Below are 22229 nucleotides of genomic sequence, written 5' to 3' on the forward strand. Positions count from 1 at the left end.
AAACAAAACCAAAATGTGTAAACACACAATGTGTCAATGTACGTAACGGTTTGGAAGGACTAATGAAACGTCGTTGTATTTTTGCAATTTTCACCTATTATTTAATATGACTTCCGTTGACCGAACGTGTAGGCTTGACATGAAACATGGGTTTGTTAAGCAAATAATTAAAAATCAAGTGTGCAGGTGAGGCTTTTGTAATGATTAACCCATGGAGTAAAGAATAAGAACCATAATAAATCGTAGTGTTCATCAACGGACAACGGGGAGTGAGAGGTTCGTTCCCCCATCACTCATTCATCTAGGCCTACAGTATATGTTTTGCGCGAGTTTAAAATGTTTGAGCAATTGGAAATGGTTCATGGATTTCTTTACGCAAGTGGGAATCCCTGTTCGTAATTTAATAATAAGTATTAAGTATGTATATTTTGTGTTCAAAACCTGTTCTGTGCAACTGCAAATCGTTGAAATCGCGCACAAAAATAATTCGCCGTGGCTAAAGATACGGTAACTGTATCCTAACTTCCGTTTACTAAAGGTACGGTAAATTGTATTACGGCATAATCAGCCAATAGGATGCTGGTACTTGTGTGACGTCATCGTATAAGGACTTTTTTTCACAGTGAAAATAAATTCTAATCTTTTTTGTTGAATTTTTCATTTTTAGAGATGAGTACGATAAAGAAATCAAAGTCTCAAATTCTCAGACTAAAGTGAAAACCAAACATGGAACAACAAAAGAGAGCCAGAACTATTATTTACCACCAAAAATGAGGAAACAATCCGATGCAAAAGGTGAGATAATTGATTGTTTGAAAGTAGTGAATGTCATGACAAGTAAAATGCAACATAATTTTATCCAGATTTTTGCAATTTCAATCTAAATAATTGATTTCAATTGGCTGATTATGACGTAATGCAGTTTTACAGTACCTTTAGCAAACGGAAGTTAGGATACGGCACTGTATCTTTAGCCATGGCGTAAAAAAAAGTGGGTCTGTGCCTTTAAAATGTATTAAAATTAAAACATTTGTATACTGTACACTAAGGCACTATGTAAAAGCTTCTCCACTGCAGTTACTGTCAGTAACTACATGATGAATGTTTAATCTTGCTATTTATACACACTCTCTATTACAGTGACTGCCTCATAAACTTGTACATGAAACAAACAAAAATCATAGATTATTGCAGTAAACAAAGTAGTAACTGCAGCAGAGTATTTTTGATATCATCCATAAATTAATATGAGCCGTTACATAATGTGGCCTTTTTTAGTTGTGGAAGAGAAACCGGAAGATAACAAGGCCGTATTGATGACAGTTGATAGGCGAGATGAAGACCGTGCATTATTTAAACTAGAGTATGTGGACCAACATGGTAACATTCATGTCAGAGTTGTTCATATGGTGAGTAAATAATGTTTTCTTTCGTTGCTTTGAGGTAAAATCTTATGGCAATTGTACCTTTATAGATTTTTAAAATGATTAAATTTAATATTAGTATGCTTGTTTCCCACTAGCGACGCACAACGCAAGAAAATGCCCTTCCAATAATTGTGTTTTCAGTTGCTGTAGACTTTGACCTGGTTCACCCTGCATACTTTTGAGTACGCGCTGTACTATGTTTTTCAGTGTTCTTTTGTTTTGCGTTGTTGTTGCATGATGTTTGTAGTAATTCCCACACGCTTAATGAAAACTGTTCCTGACTTAGGCTCTGTTTAGACTATCAAACTTTGTGACAAAAAAAATGTGCTGTGCCCATATATAGAAATGATGATGTGATATTGCTATCATATTTGGGCACATCACACTTTTTAAAAAAAACTAATGTAATAGTGTATACAGAGCTTAAGTGTGTGTAGAATTAAAATAGACAAGCAAGGAATACAGAACATAAATAGGGTAGAGGTGGAAACATTGTAAAATGATGTGTTTTTTTGTTTGTAGGGTGATAATTCTGAAGAAATAGCACAAGAACTGGCAATCAAAACCAATCTTTCAGAAGATTTGTGTGCTTGTTTGCAAGTTAGAATATTGAAAAATATAACAACATATACAAGAAATTAAGATATGTTTTTATGGTTGATTGTTGATGTTGAGATTTAACGCTTTATTATTACTCAAACATGGTGCTATTTTAAATTATTAGTTAGTTGAACACATCAGAATAACCGAATAATTATGGTACATTAAGGATGTGTGTTATGGATGGATATTATAATGTATTCTAACTTAATAATAGAAAAATGATTAAAATAACTACTATAGTATGACAGTAACTGTTTTAGTTTTTAAATTGTTTTGACGTACTGTAACTGATTACTGGTATAAATCATAAATATTTTATTTAATCTATTATATATATACACAAATCAGGCAAAGAACATTAATTCTAAACCGCCCGGTGATATACTGAAATTTATTATATATATATATCTCCAATCTGCAGACAGTACTGTTTCGATCTTATTAGATCTCGTCACTGCAGCTCAGGTTTCGAAATATACATATACCGGTAATAGTTTCGTGGAAATCTCTCTATTATATATATATAATAGTACAGAGATTTCCACGAAAAATTACCAAATTTCAACCTTTTATTTTTCGACATAAAGTGGTCCCATGACACTACATGCGCACATAGCAATGTTAGTGCATATTAATTGGATTTAAAAAGGTCGAAATTTGGGTGATTTGGCAAAAAAATCCCTGCACTATTTAGCACAGAATTCAACAAAAATTACCAAATTTCAATCTTTATTTTTTGGCATAAAGTGGTCCCATGACACTATAAGACAATGATATGGCATTATATGTGCAATATGTGCAATATTAGTGCAACTTAATTGCATTTTAAAAATGTGGAAATTTGGGTGATTTTTTAAAAGTTTTTGAACGCTTACAAACCTTGTGAAAGGTGTTTTTCAGCGTATAGTACCCGGTATCCATTTAGGCAATTTGTTGTATACAATTAAAGCTAAGGTACAGGCATGAATTTTAAATATAATATTTGGTTAATTGTACATAAATCAAATATTTGTAACAGAAATCGAGACGAAAAAACATGAATTTCCCTTAATATGGTGAAATACAAAATTTGGCAAAATTCTTCCATAAAAACCAGAAAGACTTTTTTTCAGTAGTTAACCTAATGTAATAACATGTCTGTTGACTCCCCAGACGGTGAAAAAAGATGATAGATATACGATGGATAATTTTTGCTATAGCATGAAAATAAAAAGCTGAAGTTGAATAAAAATATCAGAAATGTAATATTCAAGTTATATTACCTATATTTAGTCATCTGATAACATTTATCCCGTTTATTTTTCATAGCTTTATAAAATGCCTCTCTATTTACAAAATTTGTGTACAAAAGAATAGAGATTTTACTGTGTAATTTGAACTATCCCCCCACTGATAAGAAAGTGCTTATTTTCAACAATCTTGTGTAACACAAATAAAATCCCAAAAATTATGAAACATAGGGGAAACTATAGATCGATAATTATTGGAATGTATGATCACTAGAAATTTTTTGCCCGCACCTGGCCTTTAAAACAATTCTGGCTAAAAAATCAGATGCCTTTTTACCTTAGGCTTTCTTTGAGGGTAATGCACCCTGTGTGTATACACACTTTTAAAATTCGATGTTTTAACGAAAAGCGTTGAAAAGCTAGTTAGCTTACGTCTCCTGGGAGAAATGCACACCGCCCTCTCTTCTTAGTGAATATTAATTGGGGATTTTAAAAAGGTATATATGGGTGATTTGAAAAAAAAATCCTTGTACTATAGTACAGGGTTTTTTTTTTAAAAATTAGCCAAAATATTGAAATTTGAAAAGTATATATTGAGATAACATGCACAGAAATTATGTGATGTGTATGATATAGTAACCATTTGTGTCAAATAAAAGTGTTGATATGGAATTTTGAAAAGTATTGAGGTAACATGCGTAGAACATGTAATTCTGCGCATGTCGCATTATGATATAGTAACCAGTTATATCAACAAATGAAAGGGTTGGAATTTGGTGATTTTCCATTTCTAGAACATGTATCATGCACTTAATTTATTTATTATGGTGCCTGTGTATTGTAATAATAAATGTTATGTCTAGAAATAAGGTATTTATACTTTTTGCTACTAAAGGTGCGATATAAAGAGCACTATGTAAGCATAGGTGTTAATCAAATACAGGTTATGCCAATGGTGTTTAGTTTCATGACTGGGGAATTTAAGGATGCAGTTAGAATTTAATATGTAGTAGCCAGAACGAAACTTGTACTATAGTAAAGGGATTTTTTTTTTAAATTTTAAAAAGTATTGAAAAGTATGTATTAAGGTAACATGCGCAGAACTCATTACTGTGCGATTCTGTGCATGTCACAGTAACTTAGAGCACTATTATCATAAAATACAGTAACCGAGCATCAATTTAACGTTTTCTCGATTTTAGTCGAAAATTTTATTGATATATATATACAGTACACATTGTCTATCAAATTCACAATGTAGTTTTTGAATAAATGCTATTTCTTGAGGAGCAAATACAATTATTGGGAGGTTTTTGCAAACCGCTTTTATGAATTACACTATAGTTAAACAAAACCAAATATTTTGATAGTTATCCCTCTAATAAATTACTGGTTAAACTTTACAAACTGACAAACTAGTTTACATGATAATGGTGTGGCTTATTATAATTTACAAGTACTGATCTCAGGAAGAGACAAGAATAATCAGCTAAGAAATATGCACTATTTACTTTGTATGGGTTAATGTTTACTCAAAATTAAAACATAAATTGTATGCCTAATGTATATGTAAATTATAGATTGTGTTTTACATAATTAAAATAAACAATATACTAGTACACTTTAGTGCAGAATGCGTAAATGTTTAATTTGATGGTATTACTGTTTTGAATTCTCTTCATTCATCCTCTTCCATTTTTGGTGCCAGGTAATATCTCATGTATCCCAGGTTTTCAATTTTATATTCAACAACTGAAAAATAAGGGCAATGGTTATAGAAATAGATATCTTTGAACTAGTCAAATCATATTTATTTTAAAAGAAATATACACAAACTCTTCTAGTTTTGGGGGCATGCTAATAATTTAAGAGTGCGAACAGAACCACAACAAGGTTAAAAACAATCCCCAGTTAGAGCACCCTCTATCGGACTCTGACACATAACGATACTTACCTAATGGAGCGTCCGACGTCATAGAGAGGATAACTTGAGATGAAAGTGGTGTTGCTTTAGTAAAAAAGTTGAGATATCGAAGAGCAAAGTTTAGTTTACAGGGTTCCGTTGTCACCACAGAAACCTAAAAAACCACATTACGAAAGGTCAAACATTTGTATTCGATTGGGAATTTACCGTCGAGTACATATTTAATGGAGTTTTGAGTGTTGAGCAAGCACCACTACTCGGCAAACAGTAGCAGAATTGACAAGATACAATGAGTGCTGTGTTTTTTTTTTAAATGGGGCCACGAGTCTAGCACGATCGGTATTTTAAAGGTAAAGGTAATCATCTTAGTCCTCAAGCTTAACTGGAAACTGAGGAGATTCGGATTAGGCCCTCTACGGACCCACGGCAGCCATCAGTGCAGCGCCTACCAGATCAGCACACCGGGAGACGATCCCCTACTCTTTTCGAATAGTGTACCAAGTTCTTTAACATGCACTGTTAAGTACACGGGACAAACGGCTTTACATCCCATCCAAAGGACGAGGCAATGAGAGTAAAGCATCTTGCCTAAGATACGATTTACATGGAGAGTGCTTTTATGCTGCGCTGCGTTTTGCACTCCAGTGCATGGTATAAAGAGCGCACACCAGCGCGTCTACAAATTAATTTGGAGGCAACACTCACATTTTCCTCTTTGTCTATACTAGCATCTTGCACAAGGTTGATGGTTCCGCTGCCGAGGTCACCATCTGCGGTGAATGTCACACCTTCTTTGCCACATTCCACGGTAACAGTATCGCCAATCTGGCTTAAGTCACGACAGATTCGTTGAAATTCTGATGATGGCATCTTTACTACTGCTTTGTATTCTTGATCCTTCAATAGACAAGGTTACAAATGTTTTACTATTTACTAGAATAGTACCAACATTGTTGTATGGGGAATGACGGAGGTACTGTACAAACTGTACTACCAAGACCTGCTTACAATTTCTTTGTATTCCACCCCAAAAATATATCTTGTCCATTATCATCGTTTTGTAAATGTTCTCTTTTTTGTTAAGATGCAGAGAATTTTATGTGCTTTATTTGGTTTAGGCCCTGGCTATCTTTGGGTCTAGGCATAGTCTTGTATCTTAAATCATGGGTATCAAATGGTCTGCTTTTTTTCACCCTGTTTTTAGTATAAAACAACATCATCTATAGGCCTACTTACAGGAATTCCAAGGTGTTCTTTATCAATGTTTATTAATTTAACTTGATAGTTTGATTGTTTGTCTTGATTGGGTGATTCAAATTTGAATACAAGATTGTCTGGTTTGTCTTCTGCTTCAAGTGTGATGATGTCATCATTGCTGGCACATTTTAAAATCTTGGACATTCTGAATATAAACATTCATTATTAATGAGACTGAAAACGACAGTTATTAATACAAATTTTGCAGTTATAAATCAAATATTGAGAAAAATGGTGATTACTGAATTTTGAATAATCATGCATTAATGTTGTTTAAAAAAATATAGGTTTTCATACTTCTGGCTACTAAAGGCGAGATATAGAGGGCACTACATAAGCATCAAATAGGTTATTCCAATGGTGTTCATTGTGCAGTTGCATGGCCTACCTATAAACTTACAACTGGAATTTAAGGATGTTGAAACCAGAGTTTAATCACGACCATTTTTTTTCTCACCATTGCTTTTGATTTTTCATGGGTTGGAGGCCAGACTTTTTATATATCCCTTGCCACGGCGTTAATAAAATATAATAACATATGAACATGTTGTATAAATTATGCTACTGTATTCTGTGATAAGCTTACTTACGTTGCTAAATTGATACTGATAGAGACGTTGCGATCACATCGATACTGCTCGAACCCATCTGCTTGCAGTAAGCAGGTTACTAGACTTACATGACTGCTATCCATAGCTTGCATGGTGATTCCTGTCAAAGAATAGCAAACTAGCTTAAATAATTATATTAATTAGGCCTACCGTACCTAGCCTTAAGTTCAGGCTAGCCTCTAGCTTTTATAGTTAGGACCTAGGGTAGATGTACCAATTTGCGGTTAGTGAAAGGTCAAATCATTAATATGCTAAATGTGTTATAGTTGTAAGTGAAAATAACAATTGTCAATTATTAATAATGTTAAATACCAAGGACAGTCGATGTACCAAACAGCGGTAACTGTGCACCTGTTTGCGGTACCCAATTTGCGGTAATGCTTTTAATTCATATGCCGCTCGTGTTTGGTCATCCCATAATAGTAAGACAATCGTATAACTAATCCATGAGGTACAGTAGATTTTACGTATGTTCAAAATTCAACAACAAAGCCATCATGGCTGTGTGAGGAACTCTACTGTGCGAGACAATCTACACATATGCATTTCCTCTACAGCAGCAACTGTTTTTATTGATAGAAAGTACAAGAACATTGATATTTTATTTATAACACTTTATTTAAACATCACATAGCCTGTAACACAGTACTGTACTTTTCTAGTTAGGCCTCACATCTTGCTAGGCCTACTAGCCTGGCCTGAATAGTCTAGGCAAGGCCTAGCTAGTGACCACCTGCATTCTGTACAGGGGGAACAGACGATCGGGCTCACATTTTGCAGTCCCGATCGTCTTATGAATATGTTGAGCCCGATCGTCCAGTATTTTCCTAACCACGTTGGGCCCAATCGTCTTAACAGTTGTCCCGATCGTCTTTTGTGTAATATAAAATAATGTGCCACATTTCATTCCTAGTGCTTAGTCTCAACATGCTTTTCTTGCGTAAATTAAGATTTTATTTAAAAAGGTTAATTAGATTTATCTGATTTTATCATAATTTTCCCCTAATTAACACTAGGCCTACTGCTGGTTTCAAGAATTTCTTACCAAATACTCTTGATTTATGAATAAATGTGATTCATTAATTTGATTGTTATTATTGTCATCACAATGATTTTACAGTGTGATGGATAAACTTGACTGCTCGCCCGCGACAAAATTAATAGCACATGCGTGAAATCTCTATATTTTTCTGACTTTAAATAAGTATTGTGAAATGCAGTATGTAGGTATAACACGTCACTGTGACTTACCTACATGTAAGTGGAGGGTACCCCCTTTCTCCAGTTCGCGCTAAAAAGTAAAAGACCTGAAATTGTCCATGGGGTCATTCATTGTTTTGATGGCTAGTGATTCGATCTGATGAAATAGCTTAGTGAATTATAAAATAAACGATTGTAACTTTGAAAGAATATAGGCCTAGGCCTAGCCTAGGTGTATTAAAGGTACTAACTAAAAAAATAAATAGGCCTAGCCTAGGCCCGGGCCCTAGCTAGGCTAGTTGTGAATAAATATTAAATTACATTACTTTACTAGGCTAATTAATTAATGAATTAACGGCTAATTGGGACAAACCGCTAATTGGTACATTTATTTGGTGACCATTTATTTAGGCCTACCTAGCCTAGGCCTATTTATTAATATAATATAGGCACTAGGCCTAGCCTGCTCCTAGGCGCCCCGTCCTCCCTCTAGACTACCTAGCTAGGCTAACCTACTAGGCCTAATAATATTGTCGTTATAATTCGATACTTTGGACAAGTAAATTATGAAAACAATACCTGTTGATGTGCAGTCCCATGTTCCATCGACGACTAAATCTTTGATGGATTCAAGAATTTTCTTCAGGACAGAACCTTGTACGAGTTTTGCTTCAAACATCTTGATTTTACTTCAAATGGTAAAAATAACAAAGATAATGTACAGTCTAAAATATAATTTATTAATTTACTTCGATTAAGTGGTAATTTAGATGTTGATGTTTCGAGTATATACGGATACAAAAGATAGGTTTAGCCAAACAAGTCTAGCCCCGCTAACAGCACAATTGTAAGTGGCTAGTTGCGGGAAAATTTCGCGCGTTTAGGGTCGAAAGAAAGCAACTGGCGGGAGCTCCACTGATTGGACAATGTGATAATCAGTCGGAACGTAATAGGTGATACCATTTTCTTAAAAGGGATAAATATAAAAATTACATACATTGTTAAAATCTAAAACGATGATTCATCCATAATTAATCTACTATACTATCCAGATGAAGTTAAAAAACTAATAAAATATTTCTGTAAAGTTTGTATTGACATAGGAGTATAGTGGGTAAAAATTGTCTAATCGTCATAACCTATAAACTAAATATTACCAACTACTTTGTGGTTCGTGTTCAGACATGACAAACAGCAAAACGTCACAAGTCTTGTTCTTTTGTTTATTTCTCCATGGCCGGCTGGTCTGACCGTATTATATTTACAGACCTCATTCCTACATATGCATTTGGTGTATCTGGAATTGTGCTATCATTATGGATTATTGTAAACTTGAGCGTAACCTATATAATAGTATTAAATCTCTATACATTCTGGTTGTACTTTCTACTAGGTAACCCAGTATCAAAACTAAACTAACCCTAGGATTAGGAAGTGACACTAGCCTTCCTACTGGGACCGTCCATGCTGGGACGCAACCAGTAATTGTTAATAAAGTAGGCCTAAATGAAATATTTGACATGTTTTGCAAAAGCTATATAAAACAAGCATGGGCTTTTCACGTACCAAAATGTAAAATTTAAATACCACTAATACTACTAATGTATAACTGTAAATAGAGTAACGAAATAAAGAATTTTTTTTTATAGTGTAGTTAAAATTTTTTTTCGTATTAAACTATGATTTTATGTGAATGTATTTTTATATATTATTTTGTATCACTATTATGTATAATTGTTATTACTATACTGTATAGGAAAACAATTCAATATTAACTATCATGATAATTTTAATATCCTCATCAACAATTATTTTTGTTACTACTTCCTCTTTATGTATATATATACGGTATATAAATATATTTAACTAAAATGTATCAACTCATGTCAGACAAATATTGCTACAGTATATAGTACTAATTTAATTTAAATTAGCTCAAGTATCCGTATCCGTCATTTTATGTTAATTGTGTTCAATATGGATGCACCACTTGTGTGTGCCACCGATGTAAAGGTGCAATTTCCAAATAAATTGATTGATTGATTGATATATAGAATAATTAAAGAAAGAAAAAGGCCTAAAAAATGTAACATATAGAGGGCGGCAAACAGAAAATTATAAATAATCTATCTATATTATAAGTGAGAGAGTTTGTCTGTTTGTTTGTTTGTCTGTTTGTTCGTTATACAAATTTTTGTTACTGCACAAAATCTTACATATGGGGTATCAAAATGACCGCAATTGTACCGGGAATGTTCTAAGCTATATTTCAACATCATCCGCCACCTAGAATCCATGTTAGGGACCAAAATGTGGTCAAAACCCCCACTTTCGATGTTTGTTCGTTATACAAATTTCCGTTTCTGCACGTAACCATACGTATGGGGTATCAAAATGATGGCAATTGTACCCGGAAGGTTTTAAACTACATTTGAAAAAATTCCCCCGACTCCTGGGGTTTTTGTGGGAGGGGTGGGGGTGGAGTGGTGGTTTGTGATGTCATTTTTTGCTAGGGCTCGGGGTTGTAGGCTATCGAATTGTAAAATTATACTACAAAAGTTTGACAGTATTTTAATTATCCTCAGCAAGGCGTATATAGATATACATATTTTATTCATTAACCAATATGACACCTATTCAATTACACATTTAGCAAAGTACTTTAACCATATCCAGCTATGTATCGGTCTCTTGGATTTTCTCATTACAGATATCCATTCCTGTGTGAACATACACACGTTGTTTACCGTTACTGTGTTCAACTACATCACGATGCCTCCAAGGAAAAAAGTATTTAATTATTCCTGGGAAGCGGCTGGGAGTTTGGGGTGGGCCTATCACCATGACCGAAACTGTATTTGGTTTGTTTTAAACTACATTTGAAAACTGCCACTGAGGGATTATGGGTTGGGAGTGATAATAACATAACTTCAACAAATCACCCAGTGTATCTGGGGTGTGTTTGTAGGGGGAGGTGGAAGAGCGAAAATATTGTCGTAATGAAGTAGCCTATATGCTTGGAATTGTACTAGGAAAAGTTACTATATTTGAACTGTCATGGGGAGGAGTTAAGGTTTGTTGATTGTGGCTGGGGTGGTGAGAGGAGAAAGAAGGCTGGGGGCCCGCAGTATCTAAATTAGATATTTTAATTATCAGCCAATATGACACCTATTCATTTACACAATTTACAACGTACTTCAACCATTATTAGACCCATCATAGCTATGTATACTCCTCTCAATTTGAAGCTTACGTTGAATTGAATTTGTCCATCACTGGGAAGAATTGGTTTTTAAAAAAGAGTATGGGGTGTTATTGAAGAAGGGTGGAGATTGGTGAGTATAGACAGATACTGGCGTCGGGTGTTGAGAAGGCTTTAAACTAATTTTGAAACCTGCCCTGGGGCGGGTATAATTGCTAGTATTAAATATAGGGACTTTACAAAACACAACAAATAATTGTTGTACGACATTGCCGTATGAACAAATTGGTGAAAGAGCAAATTGCTGTATGTAGTTAAATTGCCGAATAGACAAAAATTGGCATAAGGACAAAATTTCCGAAAGGACAAAAATTGGCGCGCGTAAAGACAAACATTGGTGTACAGTGTAACTAAATTTATTTAATTACTTTTTACAACAAGTTTGCTTAATAAATATCACGCACCGAAATTATTGCTACCTTTGGTGGGTAAGTAACAGACTTATCAGAGTAAATTATTAAGGATGAACGCATCCATCCTATATGTGTAATTATCACAACCATAAATATAAAATACAATAACATACCAAGAATATGGAGTAAATATTTATTTTATGATTATGATCATATCAGTATGACATTTGGCTGAGTAATATGATATTGAATTCTCAAAAATCATTATAATTGAAGCTTATTACATAACTGGCGCCACCTAGAAATCATGATACATTGTTTTAAATAAAAGCACTAAAGCTGCTGGAAACACACAGTACACTAAAAAATCTTAAAATATAATTTAATAAAATGTAAAGAAACATGAAATAAAACAGTTGTAGCATAGTTGTAGCATTTTTGCATAAAGTCAATTTTTTAACAAATAATTGTCCAAAATCAACATTGCAATGTTAAAAATATCTATACAAGATCCAGAAAATTGGATTCTAACAATTTAATACATATTTACTAAATTTATTATAATTATTTACTATTTATATAATATTACAGAAAGACTTTATTATGCGGTATACAACAATAAACTTGCATATCAAATTAATAAAATATGTTCAGTTGTTTGTTTTTGCAACACAAACTCAGTGGTTAGAATTCATTCATACTCAATCCACTTTAAAAAGTAATTAGTTGAATTATTATCCATGTATAAAAGTGATGGAAATGGTAAAGATGTATTGTCCCCAAAAACATGAAAAATGAAGATTAGTTAAATCAAACTTTGAATATGTTAGTTTTAATCAAGTTAATCACTTCCGTAGAAAAAAAAAATGTTCACTTATAAAATGACAAAATAAATTGTTAAATTCAACCAAAAACTCATTGGCTGGCAGCCAATTTGACCATTTTTTGCTTTAAATTACAGTTTTTTCAGGTAAATACATTTTTTTCGATCCAATTTTTGGTCAAAGTGGATAACTATTATAATACATTAAAATGGCATATTAAAAAAAAAATGTTAAGAATTATTTTTTCAGGGGGACAATACATCTTTAAACCCAGAGCTATCTATTATTACTAGCAATTTGTTTAACAAACTGTTGTCAATACAGTATAGAGTGCAATTACATCATTGTAGGGCAAAACATTTGACCGATTAAAACTGATTTGATCACCTATAGGCCTAGTCACAATCTTTGAAAAACTTGATTGTGAGTGAAGAACACTTTATACACATTATATTTGAAGACATCTCAGAGTTTATTAGGATTTTCTACGGAATTGAGATGAATTTTTACCACAAAATATGTTATTGTAATGATTATCAAAAAATACTAATATTAAAAATAAAACACACTCACACAAAACTTGTATCATGATATAGCATAAATTTGTATTACTAAAATTTCAGTTGTCTTTCATATTCAAAAGAATTCTCCTTTTAAAAGAAATATTTGTCATTTAATCTTTCTACAAGTAACAATTTACACATTAATAAAATAAAGTTTGCCATGATTTCTAACCATGAAGGATGACTAGTTGACATTCTTGTTTACCTTCATCTAATTTATAATACAATAATTGAAAGCATACACAGTCAGCTTCTATTTACAAGTCGATATACATTTTCAAACACAATTACAATACAGGGTTCAACACTAGTGGAGTACAAGGTTTTAAAGGGGGCAAGGCCTCGCCTACCTCAGCCACCATGAAGAAGATGTGGAAGATGTTTGATGTTAGTGCCATTAATGCCAGTAATAACATCTTAAGTATTTTTCTTATTTACATTTTTTTTTTTAAATGGTATTATACCTTCCATTGTATCCAATTATAACCATTGGATTGAAACACTATGTAAGTTTGATAATTAATTATGTAATTAAGTTGAGATACATTTAATCAGGATATAAATAGGAGTTTATTTGAATAAAAAGATTGGAAGACATACTGTACCAGTACTTAGGAAGACAATGGAATATGTTAAATACCTTTGCATAGTCCACAAGTATTCATTAACTGTAGTTACAAATTTGGTATATTTTGAAAGACAACATATACAGTAGTAACATTAACCAAGATGTTTCACCAAAATACTGTTTTTAAAGATGGTTTACATATTATTGTTGAATACACTGTATAATAAAACTCAGACTACTTTGTTATTTACAAATTAAAGAGTGCTTGCTCATGACTTGTGTGGCCAATCAATTTTATTTATAGAAATTACAGACTTATGCCTGCTCTTGAAAGAGTCCAATACTTTAAAGCTCATCCAACTTATCCATCCAACTTACCAATTCATCTGCTTTCTTCAAAGTCTTTAACATCGTCAAAATTGTTTAAATCTATATTACTGTTGGCCATCTTTCTTTTCTTTCGAATTATAATAAACATGATCCAATTTCCCGTTGCGATTAATCGTAACCCAGTATTCATGTTGTGAAAGAGGGCGGTCATCCATACTCATGTACGATGCATGATTCTTCCTACCGAGTGTTTGCGTTCTTAGCGGCGAAGCATTTGAAGTGGAGGTCATAGGTACGTACTCCCTGCGTTTACCATTCATAAAACTAGAAGCCGCGTAGAGTCCGTCGGTTTCCAAGTATTGGTTCACAGGCGGAGGCGTAACAGTTTCAGCATACTGGTTCACTTTGGAGCTACCAGCACTGAGTGTGGATATGCTGCTGTAGGATGCGTTGCTCGTTGGCCGCGGGATCATGTAATGATTGGAGTCTTCCTCTATGTGGGCGTAGTTGTCGTCATTGTAACGTCTACCAAAAGTTCCCAATCTTCGATAATCACCAAGAGTTCTCTATAAACACAAGCAAATAACACAAATTACATTGAAGCTTTTACTCAAAATTGAGAGGAAACAATTTATATAATGTACTCTGTTACAATGTAACCTTCCTTCCTTTCCTTTTAGTCCAGGAGTATTAGACAAAAAAAGGTAGAAATAAATATGCTAAAGCTGAATTTTTCAGGATAGGTGCTCAAGGTTGTCTGGAACAACATACTAAAAGTAAACCAGATTTAGCCATTTTTAATCTTAACATTATTTACCATATGTTGTCTTGACAACCAGTAGGTGTAATTAAACAATTTTATATTCACTGTAATGGAAAAGTTTAACAAAAAATGACCGGAAATTCCTGTTTTGACCTTTGTCCATTAATTTGGTTATCTCAGTATCCCATCAACGACTGGCCATAGAGTTTACCTGACCAGGGTAAACTGGTCTCTACGTCGTTACACCGGCCTACATTTCCGCATTTTTGCATTCCAGGTACGACTCGGGTTATACAATTCCGTATCAACTCCGCATATTTACTGGCAGTGTAAAAGGGGTATAATACTTTTAGGATTAAAATACAGATAAATAGAATATTTTAAAATGTAAATGTTTATTGTTAAGCAATTAACTTCCTGTTTATGTTTATTAATTAATTAAAGTAATAATTTAAATAGGAAATCAAATTCAAGTTTAAAGGTTGTACATGTGTAATTAGATAGTATTGCTTTTCCACTTTTTCTCAATTTCTTTGTAAAATCTGTGCTTTTTTATATTTGAAATGAAAGTGTTTGAAATCAATAAATGAATGTAAAATATGAAGATTTATTTAGACAGTGGTGTTGTTCTGAGAAAAATCATAGATGATGGTGCTGATTTTTAATCAAACATTATACCCTTAGATTATTGTTAAGCAAGTATACAGTATTAACCACCATACACTAGTAAATACTGTATATAAATGGGAAAAAAGATTAGGGAAAAGAGACAAAAGGTTAAGTAAACATACTGCTTTCCTTGCCTCAACATCAGCTGGTTCTGCTTCTATACCAGCTGCGTATGTATTAGGATTACACGGGTTTGGTTGCATTGGTAAAGACCCTTGTCGTATCTGTAATGGTACATCTTCTGCATGAGGAATCTTCTTTTGTTTTCGTAATCTATCAATAAAAAATAATTAAAATTATTTTTACCAACATTATTTTTTGAGCACTTTGTGGATATGTGCACTTTATAAATCTTATTATATTATCTTATCTTTGTGAATATAGCTAATTCTTATTCCGAAAATGGACAGTGTAGTACAGCATATCATCAAAAAAATGTGTTTATTTTCTTGTAAACAAGAAAATGTGTTTATTTTCTTGTAAACAAGAGATAGTTGAGAGTTATGTTGTGGACAGACAAATGAGTACTGTTTGGTGGCAGCTTGACACAAACAGACCCTTAAGCTCCATCTACACTATCAAACCAGTCCATATATTTGTCACATAAACTTTAATAGGGTAGACAGAGCTTTAGTTGAGATGAGATTGGTTGTATGTGAACTAGACCACTGCACTCTGATACTACTGTATAAAACACATTATTAAGCTCTGTCTACAATATCAAACTTTATGTGACAAATGGACTAGTTTGATAGTGTAGACAGAACTTTAGGCAGTATAAAAGACAACCATTATTATTATTAAAACTTTGTGTAGGCCTATGACTAATTAAGACATTTTGGCAGTATCGGTAAGACTTAAATAATAGTCTCCTAGACAGGTCAAAAGGTGATAGGATACTGCCTGAATCTAGAATCATTTTATCTAATTTTTATTTTTATCCATTCATCAAAGTTTCTCTCAAGCTATACTTATCTGAAATGCCAGGATATCAAAAATAAATTAAAGTGAAAGTAACAACATGAAAACTAAATTTTAAGGACTCAGTTTGTTTTACTTTTCAGTAATTTTATTTATTTTGTAATTCTTACAGGTTTACCTGGAAAAATGTGTATATTTAATGTGTATTGATAACATTCTTAGTATTCCCATTGTTTTGGTTGCGGACAAAGACAAGGTTTAATAAGGCCAAAATAAGAATACAAGTACAATGTTAAATAAGGCGCATTATGCTAAAAATCTCTTAATGTGATTAACAAGGAAAAATTAAAATTAGCTGACAGATATTAATATCCCAAGAATTCCACAGGAAGAAAGCCCAAAGCCCGAAAAAAAGTAGGATAACCATTTTAATTTAGTAATTTATATACTTTTTCACTTACCTATAACAGTACAGGAACATTAGGAGGATGACTAACATCAGAATAAACAAACCAACAACACTTGCAATGATGATGAGTAGATTCCAACTGTTACTTGTATCTGCACTAGGTGTTTCCCAGGTAGGGTCTAATAACTCACACCTAGATCCCATGTACCCTGATGAACACCTGCAATTAGTAAAATATAATAATTAAATATTGTTGATTACTTCTGTTAAGGGGATCTGTTTTCAACTCTATTTGTTTACTCCTGTGTAAAAGATACTTATTTATTCATTGGCATTTGCATATAGCCCAAAAGGAATGGGCCAATGACCTAATACAGAACCTCTTGTTTACAAAATAGGAAATAGACTTTTTCTATGTGTACATTAAAGAAAAACATGAAAAATGAAGATTAATTAAATCAGACTTTGAATATTATGTCATTTTGTAGTTTTAATAAAGTTAATCACTTCCATAGAAAAAAAATAGTAATATTTTCACTTATAAATTGACAAAATAAATGGTTAAATTCAACCAAAAACCCACTGGCGCAGCCAATTTGACAATTTTTTGCTTTAAATTATCCGGTAAATACATTTTTTTACGATCCAATTTGTGGTCAAAGTGGATTCCTATTATGTTACATTGAAATGACATATTCAACAACAATGTTGTCAAGAATTATTTTTTCAGGGGGACAATACATCTTTTATAATTATTAAAATAAAGGACACTTCTCAGTTCAACATTGAGTTTAAAGAACAATTTTGTCTTTGAGGTACAGTATATCACTATGAAAAAAAAGGTGGGCAAAGATATGCTCTACTGTAATTCTGTCTTATCTTATAATATTAAGCTATTAAATAATTCAAATAATGCACTTTAAAAAAGGTAAAGCATACTAAAAATAATCAGTAGAATAACATATTATGCCAAAAGGTGATAAGATCAGACTACATACAAAGATCAAACAGAACCTGGTTTCCTTGATTATATGCGGTACAAATACAGTAAAATACTTGTTTTCATATATTTTCACTGAATGTTGAAATGTTGAAAGATATTGCCACAAGTCTACATTTGGTTTTTTAAGAAGATACATTTTATTTGAGAAGGTATGATATGCCATATACGATAATTTATTTATATATATATATATTATATTTATATAAATCCAAAGGCAAATTACTGAAAAAATGACAATGCTGTGGGTATCAGTGGCTGGATCTCAATGGAGATACAAAAAAAAAGCGAAAAGCTAAATCAAAACGATTAAAGTAAAACAGCCAAGAAAAGTTAGCAGAGCTTTCAGGCAACACTAGCCCTTCATCAGTATATATATTTATATATTACATAGCCTATGTAAATACGCGAACGTGATTGGTTGAAACTGCATCACATGAATACCGCTGCGATCGGATCATAAATCGTATATATCCTCGAGAACGATGATATTGAGTAATTTTCGCGTAATTATCGTGTCCCTGTCATTAATCATATAAATTATCGAGTACGATGATATTGACTGTGTAATTTTCGTGTGGCAACACTCACGTTTGCCGATAAATAAACAAAAGTCATCTAGTGGGTCTTGAAATCCCGATGAAATTGTCACTCCAAACGCTTCATGCGCTGCGCCACGGAACTTGCTTGAAGAAAATACTCAACTAAACTATTTAAACTATGCATACATAGCGCCTTCATTTATTATTAGTCCTCCCTAGATGTGATGAAACACCGTTTGTGATTGGTTAATACTCACAGTAGTAACCGGTACGCGCGCGACGCACTGAACATCCGGTAATTCGGCTTATTTATTCGGCCTACCTGATAATATTATTATTATTAATGTAGGCTTATTGATGGAATTTCTTCTGTTATTATTTAAACGACCTAGGCTAGTGAATATTTTATTGCCAGGGAATCATTAATTAGTAATTATCTGTATATTGTTCTTTGCAAGGTAAGGTGTTTATATACTAGGCAGCTTGTTTACATACGATACAAATAGGAGGCCTAGCCTAGCCTAGCTTCACCCGACCCAGCAGATTTGTTCTTGGCTATGTAATATAACAGATATCGCCTTTTATATCGGTAAAATATAAGATTTAACATCCTCTCGGGATGATATTATGTTCTCAGGAAATTATATATATCCCTCAGCTGCCGCTTCGGGATATATATATTCCCTCGAACATAATATCATTCCCTCGGGGATGTCAAATTTTATATTTCACCTCTAAGCAGGCAATATCTGTATATTCCCACTCACTTGAGGTAAATTATATGAATAAAAGAGATTCTTTACAATACATTGCAACATGTAATCAATCAGCATTTTCCAAAATACAAGAAAAGTATACAAGTAATAATCAGTTTCACCATACAATTAACCATTTTGTTTTTATTTAACTGTTCACACTGTAGTGTTTAAAACTTACCTTGGAGTTGGCAATGGAACCATCTCCGCCTAAATAATTATTTCACAGTGCTGATTTAACAAACTTTGTATGTGTGATATACTCTTCCGCTAAACTGTTTAATTCCAAATCACTCGAAAAGTTTGATCACACATGGAGTAACATAAGAAATGTGTTGATTTGATCAATAACTTAGTAAATGTTTCACTGACACCAATCCACAAAATTGCTTAATTTTAATACATAATTATTTGAAAAATCAACAGAGAGGTTGTTACTTCGCAGAAAAGAACTTAATAAATGACAAAGTACTCATGACACTTGCTTAAATGTTTGTTGTCAATAACCTATTGTAAAGTCATCAATTGTTTTGAGATGACACTTGCAAGAGCGGTTTACCTTCAAAGCTATTATGATCTTGTTGATAACAATGAAATGCAAATAATAGAGACTCGCTTGCTTGGTTACAGACTGCTACTTTGGCACCAGATTTCTTACCGTGAATCCCACAAATATTTTAATTATTTTAACAATTCTCTATTTCACAATTTATAAAGCATTAGTTCAAAATATTTACTTCAGAAGATCTCTATTTAAATCTGGATAATATATGGATCACTAGGCCATAGTCAATTGACTATGATGACTATGCCTACTACACGTGCCTCACTGCCTCACTACAATAACAAACTGACCTGGGAGCATCATTGTACATGTTTCTTCTGATGAACATTACACAACCCATAGCCTACTGTACATTTTCAGAATATGAAACAGACCTAAAACAAAATTGTTCATTTATCTAATACATTACTGGTATCAGGACCGTAAGCCACCAGTGTGGTTGGTAAGATGACCACAGAGGCCTATGGTAACCTAGGTTTGAACAGAGATCATTCCCTTTTCTTGCGACAACCCCACCACTTTTTTTCTTGTGGCTACATGACTGGGTATACAGGTGGCATTTTTAACAAATTATTTATTGTATGAATACAATTTTGATAGAACCCCAGAATTATTAAAACATAGAAGAATATTGAGTGCAGCATATTCAACAAATGAAATGACAAATCATACTCTTCTTCCATCCAGAATACTACAAATTAAGGTTCAGAAAATTGACAACTTTTGTATAAAAAACAATTATTCTCTATTTTACATGAAATCAGAATATAAATTGTTTGACTGACTTGTTCAATGTTCTATACGTGAAACTTCCTTTTAACAATCTTATTGACAAACACATTGACAAGCAAAAAGCATTATTGAAATCTGCAACAATTAAAGAAATTATGGGTGACGTAAACCAGCCAGTGACACTGAGAACATAAAACATTTATATAGTTCAACCGCCAAAAAAACATTGTAAACAAAGAAGTTTCTTAAAATTAGTTACGTCTGTTCAATGCCAGAACTGACTTAAGTATAATTGTGCCATTTTAGGATAGAAGCATAACCTTCTTGCTACATTATCCCTTTCGTTGAATATAAAAATTGTTAAGAGAAAGGAGGCAGTTGAGGAGGATGTTTGCCAATTTTGTTTATAAAAATCAATTTTTCTAATAATTTCATCAAGGATCTACAAAAGCCATCTTGCAACATAATCAAAATTTTGTATTACCAGTTCAAATGCTAGTACACACAAATTGTGTGTGTTTCAATGCCCAGAAAAATAGGCACACAACTTTTAAACGGTGCTAACAGACTCTCCTAAGTGAGACTTGCGTATTTAAGGTTTTGTTTTACTATATCCAATTAAGAACTGTCACTGCAGAAATGTGACGTGTGGTTACTTGTTGTATGCAACGTGCACACACATGCTTTAATAATATTGGATTAATATGATTAAATATCCAACTTTTACAAACAATTACCACTTTTTATGTGGTCCAAAATATATGGTTTTCAGAACACTTGATGGTTCCTTGATGATCAAAGCATGGAGTTGTAAAAACGCAACTCCCTGGTTGGTCGAAGCATGCTAAAAACTATCCCATTACAAACCATCTCATTCATAAAACAGGTTGTTGTACTGTGAATTAACTAGTAAAACAGCTGATAAATGCACATAGGTGTCATCATGAATGTAAAAAATAAGCACTAATTAAAAGTAAGGAAACAGACCTTGACAGACCTAGCGCCTGTTAAGCAATGAAAGATTATTAGTAGATGAAGGAAATTGTAGGGGGCAACCACAAAGACAAGGTAGACACGTCTTAATCAACACATCCTCCATGTTCTATGTCCATCGTGTTTTCTTTCCCATGGTTTATGTTACGTTCTCACCCACTTGAACAAACCTGACCAAGCAAGGGGGCAGGGGGAGGAGAGATGTTTGAGTAGAGTGATCGGGATGCTGCTATTCACCAATGAGGTTAATATTAATCAAGTAATAAAGTTATATTTTTTGCCAAGTATCTATATAAATTATGCTTAATTCTGACATAGGTGAGCACAATGGAAAAACTTGGAGAAAAATCTCCGCTTTTGATACCTACTTCATCTATCTCAGATGTACTGTGAAACGTAGATTTGATAACATTAGTTTTCAGTATTACGCTTTTGTTCCATTTTTGTTTTTTTACGACATCTACCGACATTTGTGGATATCACAGGATTATTTTCACACATTCGCGCTGTTCAACTGGCTTCCGGGTCACGTAACTTCCCGCAAAATGGCCGTTGGTGGCGACATTCAATATTTTTTTTTTTCAATAAGTCCAGAAAATATGGATACATGGCACAATCAACTCATTGATATTAATTCTATATGAAATAGGGAGTGGCAGGACATATGAGGCGCTGAAATGACAGGCTTTTACTTTATGTCTTTGATTTTAATCAGTAACTAATTATTTA

At 33.0% G+C, this 22229-nt stretch overlaps 4 protein-coding genes across 4 annotated transcripts in view; 2 read left to right on the top strand and 2 right to left on the bottom strand.

Moving 5' to 3' along the window:
- Window positions 1–22229, top strand: part of LOC140052670 (heterogeneous nuclear ribonucleoprotein A/B-like) — a 279728-nt gene that overhangs the window by 22826 nt on the left and 234673 nt on the right. The window lies entirely within an intron of this gene.
- Window positions 25–4401, top strand: LOC140051457 (UPF0561 protein C2orf68 homolog). The gene is made up of 4 exons (XM_072096677.1): window positions 25–186; window positions 668–795; window positions 1279–1409; window positions 1950–4401. The coding sequence occupies exons 1-4, from the start codon at window positions 107–109 to the stop codon at window positions 2067–2069; spliced, it is 459 nt and encodes a 152-aa protein (XP_071952778.1). The 5' UTR covers window positions 25–106; the 3' UTR covers window positions 2070–4401.
- LOC140051456 (proliferating cell nuclear antigen-like) lies at window positions 4543–9112 on the bottom strand. The gene is made up of 6 exons (XM_072096676.1): window positions 8831–9112; window positions 7031–7151; window positions 6420–6585; window positions 5889–6080; window positions 5214–5337; window positions 4543–5011 (listed from the first exon to the last, which is right to left on the bottom strand). The coding sequence occupies exons 1-6, from the start codon at window positions 8928–8930 to the stop codon at window positions 4938–4940; spliced, it is 777 nt and encodes a 258-aa protein (XP_071952777.1). The 5' UTR covers window positions 8931–9112; the 3' UTR covers window positions 4543–4937.
- LOC140052668 (low-density lipoprotein receptor-related protein 5-like) overlaps window positions 11890–22229 on the bottom strand; it is a 54807-nt gene continuing 44467 nt past the window's right edge. Inside the window, exons 18-20 of the mRNA XM_072098339.1 lie at window positions 16966–17133; window positions 15706–15856; window positions 11890–14717 (exon numbers count right to left, since the gene is read on the bottom strand). Coding sequence (XP_071954440.1) covers window positions 14256–14717; window positions 15706–15856; window positions 16966–17133 — 781 coding nt within the window. The 3' untranslated portion in view covers window positions 11890–14255. The remainder of the gene's footprint in view (window positions 14718–15705; window positions 15857–16965; window positions 17134–22229) is intronic.

This window comes from Antedon mediterranea, chromosome 6 (assembly GCF_964355755.1).
Source record: "Antedon mediterranea chromosome 6, ecAntMedi1.1, whole genome shotgun sequence".
Classification (NCBI taxonomy): Eukaryota; Metazoa; Echinodermata; class Crinoidea; order Comatulida; family Antedonidae; genus Antedon; species Antedon mediterranea.

Coding starts and splice junctions, on each gene's coding strand:
- LOC140051457 (XM_072096677.1), top strand. CDS start 107: ATGACTTCCGTTGACCGAACGTGTAGGCTTGACATGAAACATGGGTTT. Junction 796..1,278: donor GAAACAATCCGATGCAAAAG/GTGAGATAATTG, acceptor GGCCTTTTTTAG/TTGTGGAAGAGAAACCGGAA. Junction 1,410..1,949: donor ATGTCAGAGTTGTTCATATG/GTGAGTAAATAA, acceptor TTTTGTTTGTAG/GGTGATAATTCTGAAGAAAT.
- LOC140051456 (XM_072096676.1), bottom strand. CDS start 8,930: ATGTTTGAAGCAAAACTCGTACAAGGTTCTGTCCTGAAGAAAATTCTT. Junction 6,586..7,030: donor ATCAGTATCAATTTAGCAAC/GTAAGTAAGCTT, acceptor GTTTATATTCAG/AATGTCCAAGATTTTAAAAT. Junction 5,012..5,213: donor GACGTCGGACGCTCCATTAG/GTAAGTATCGTT, acceptor CTTATTTTTCAG/TTGTTGAATATAAAATTGAA.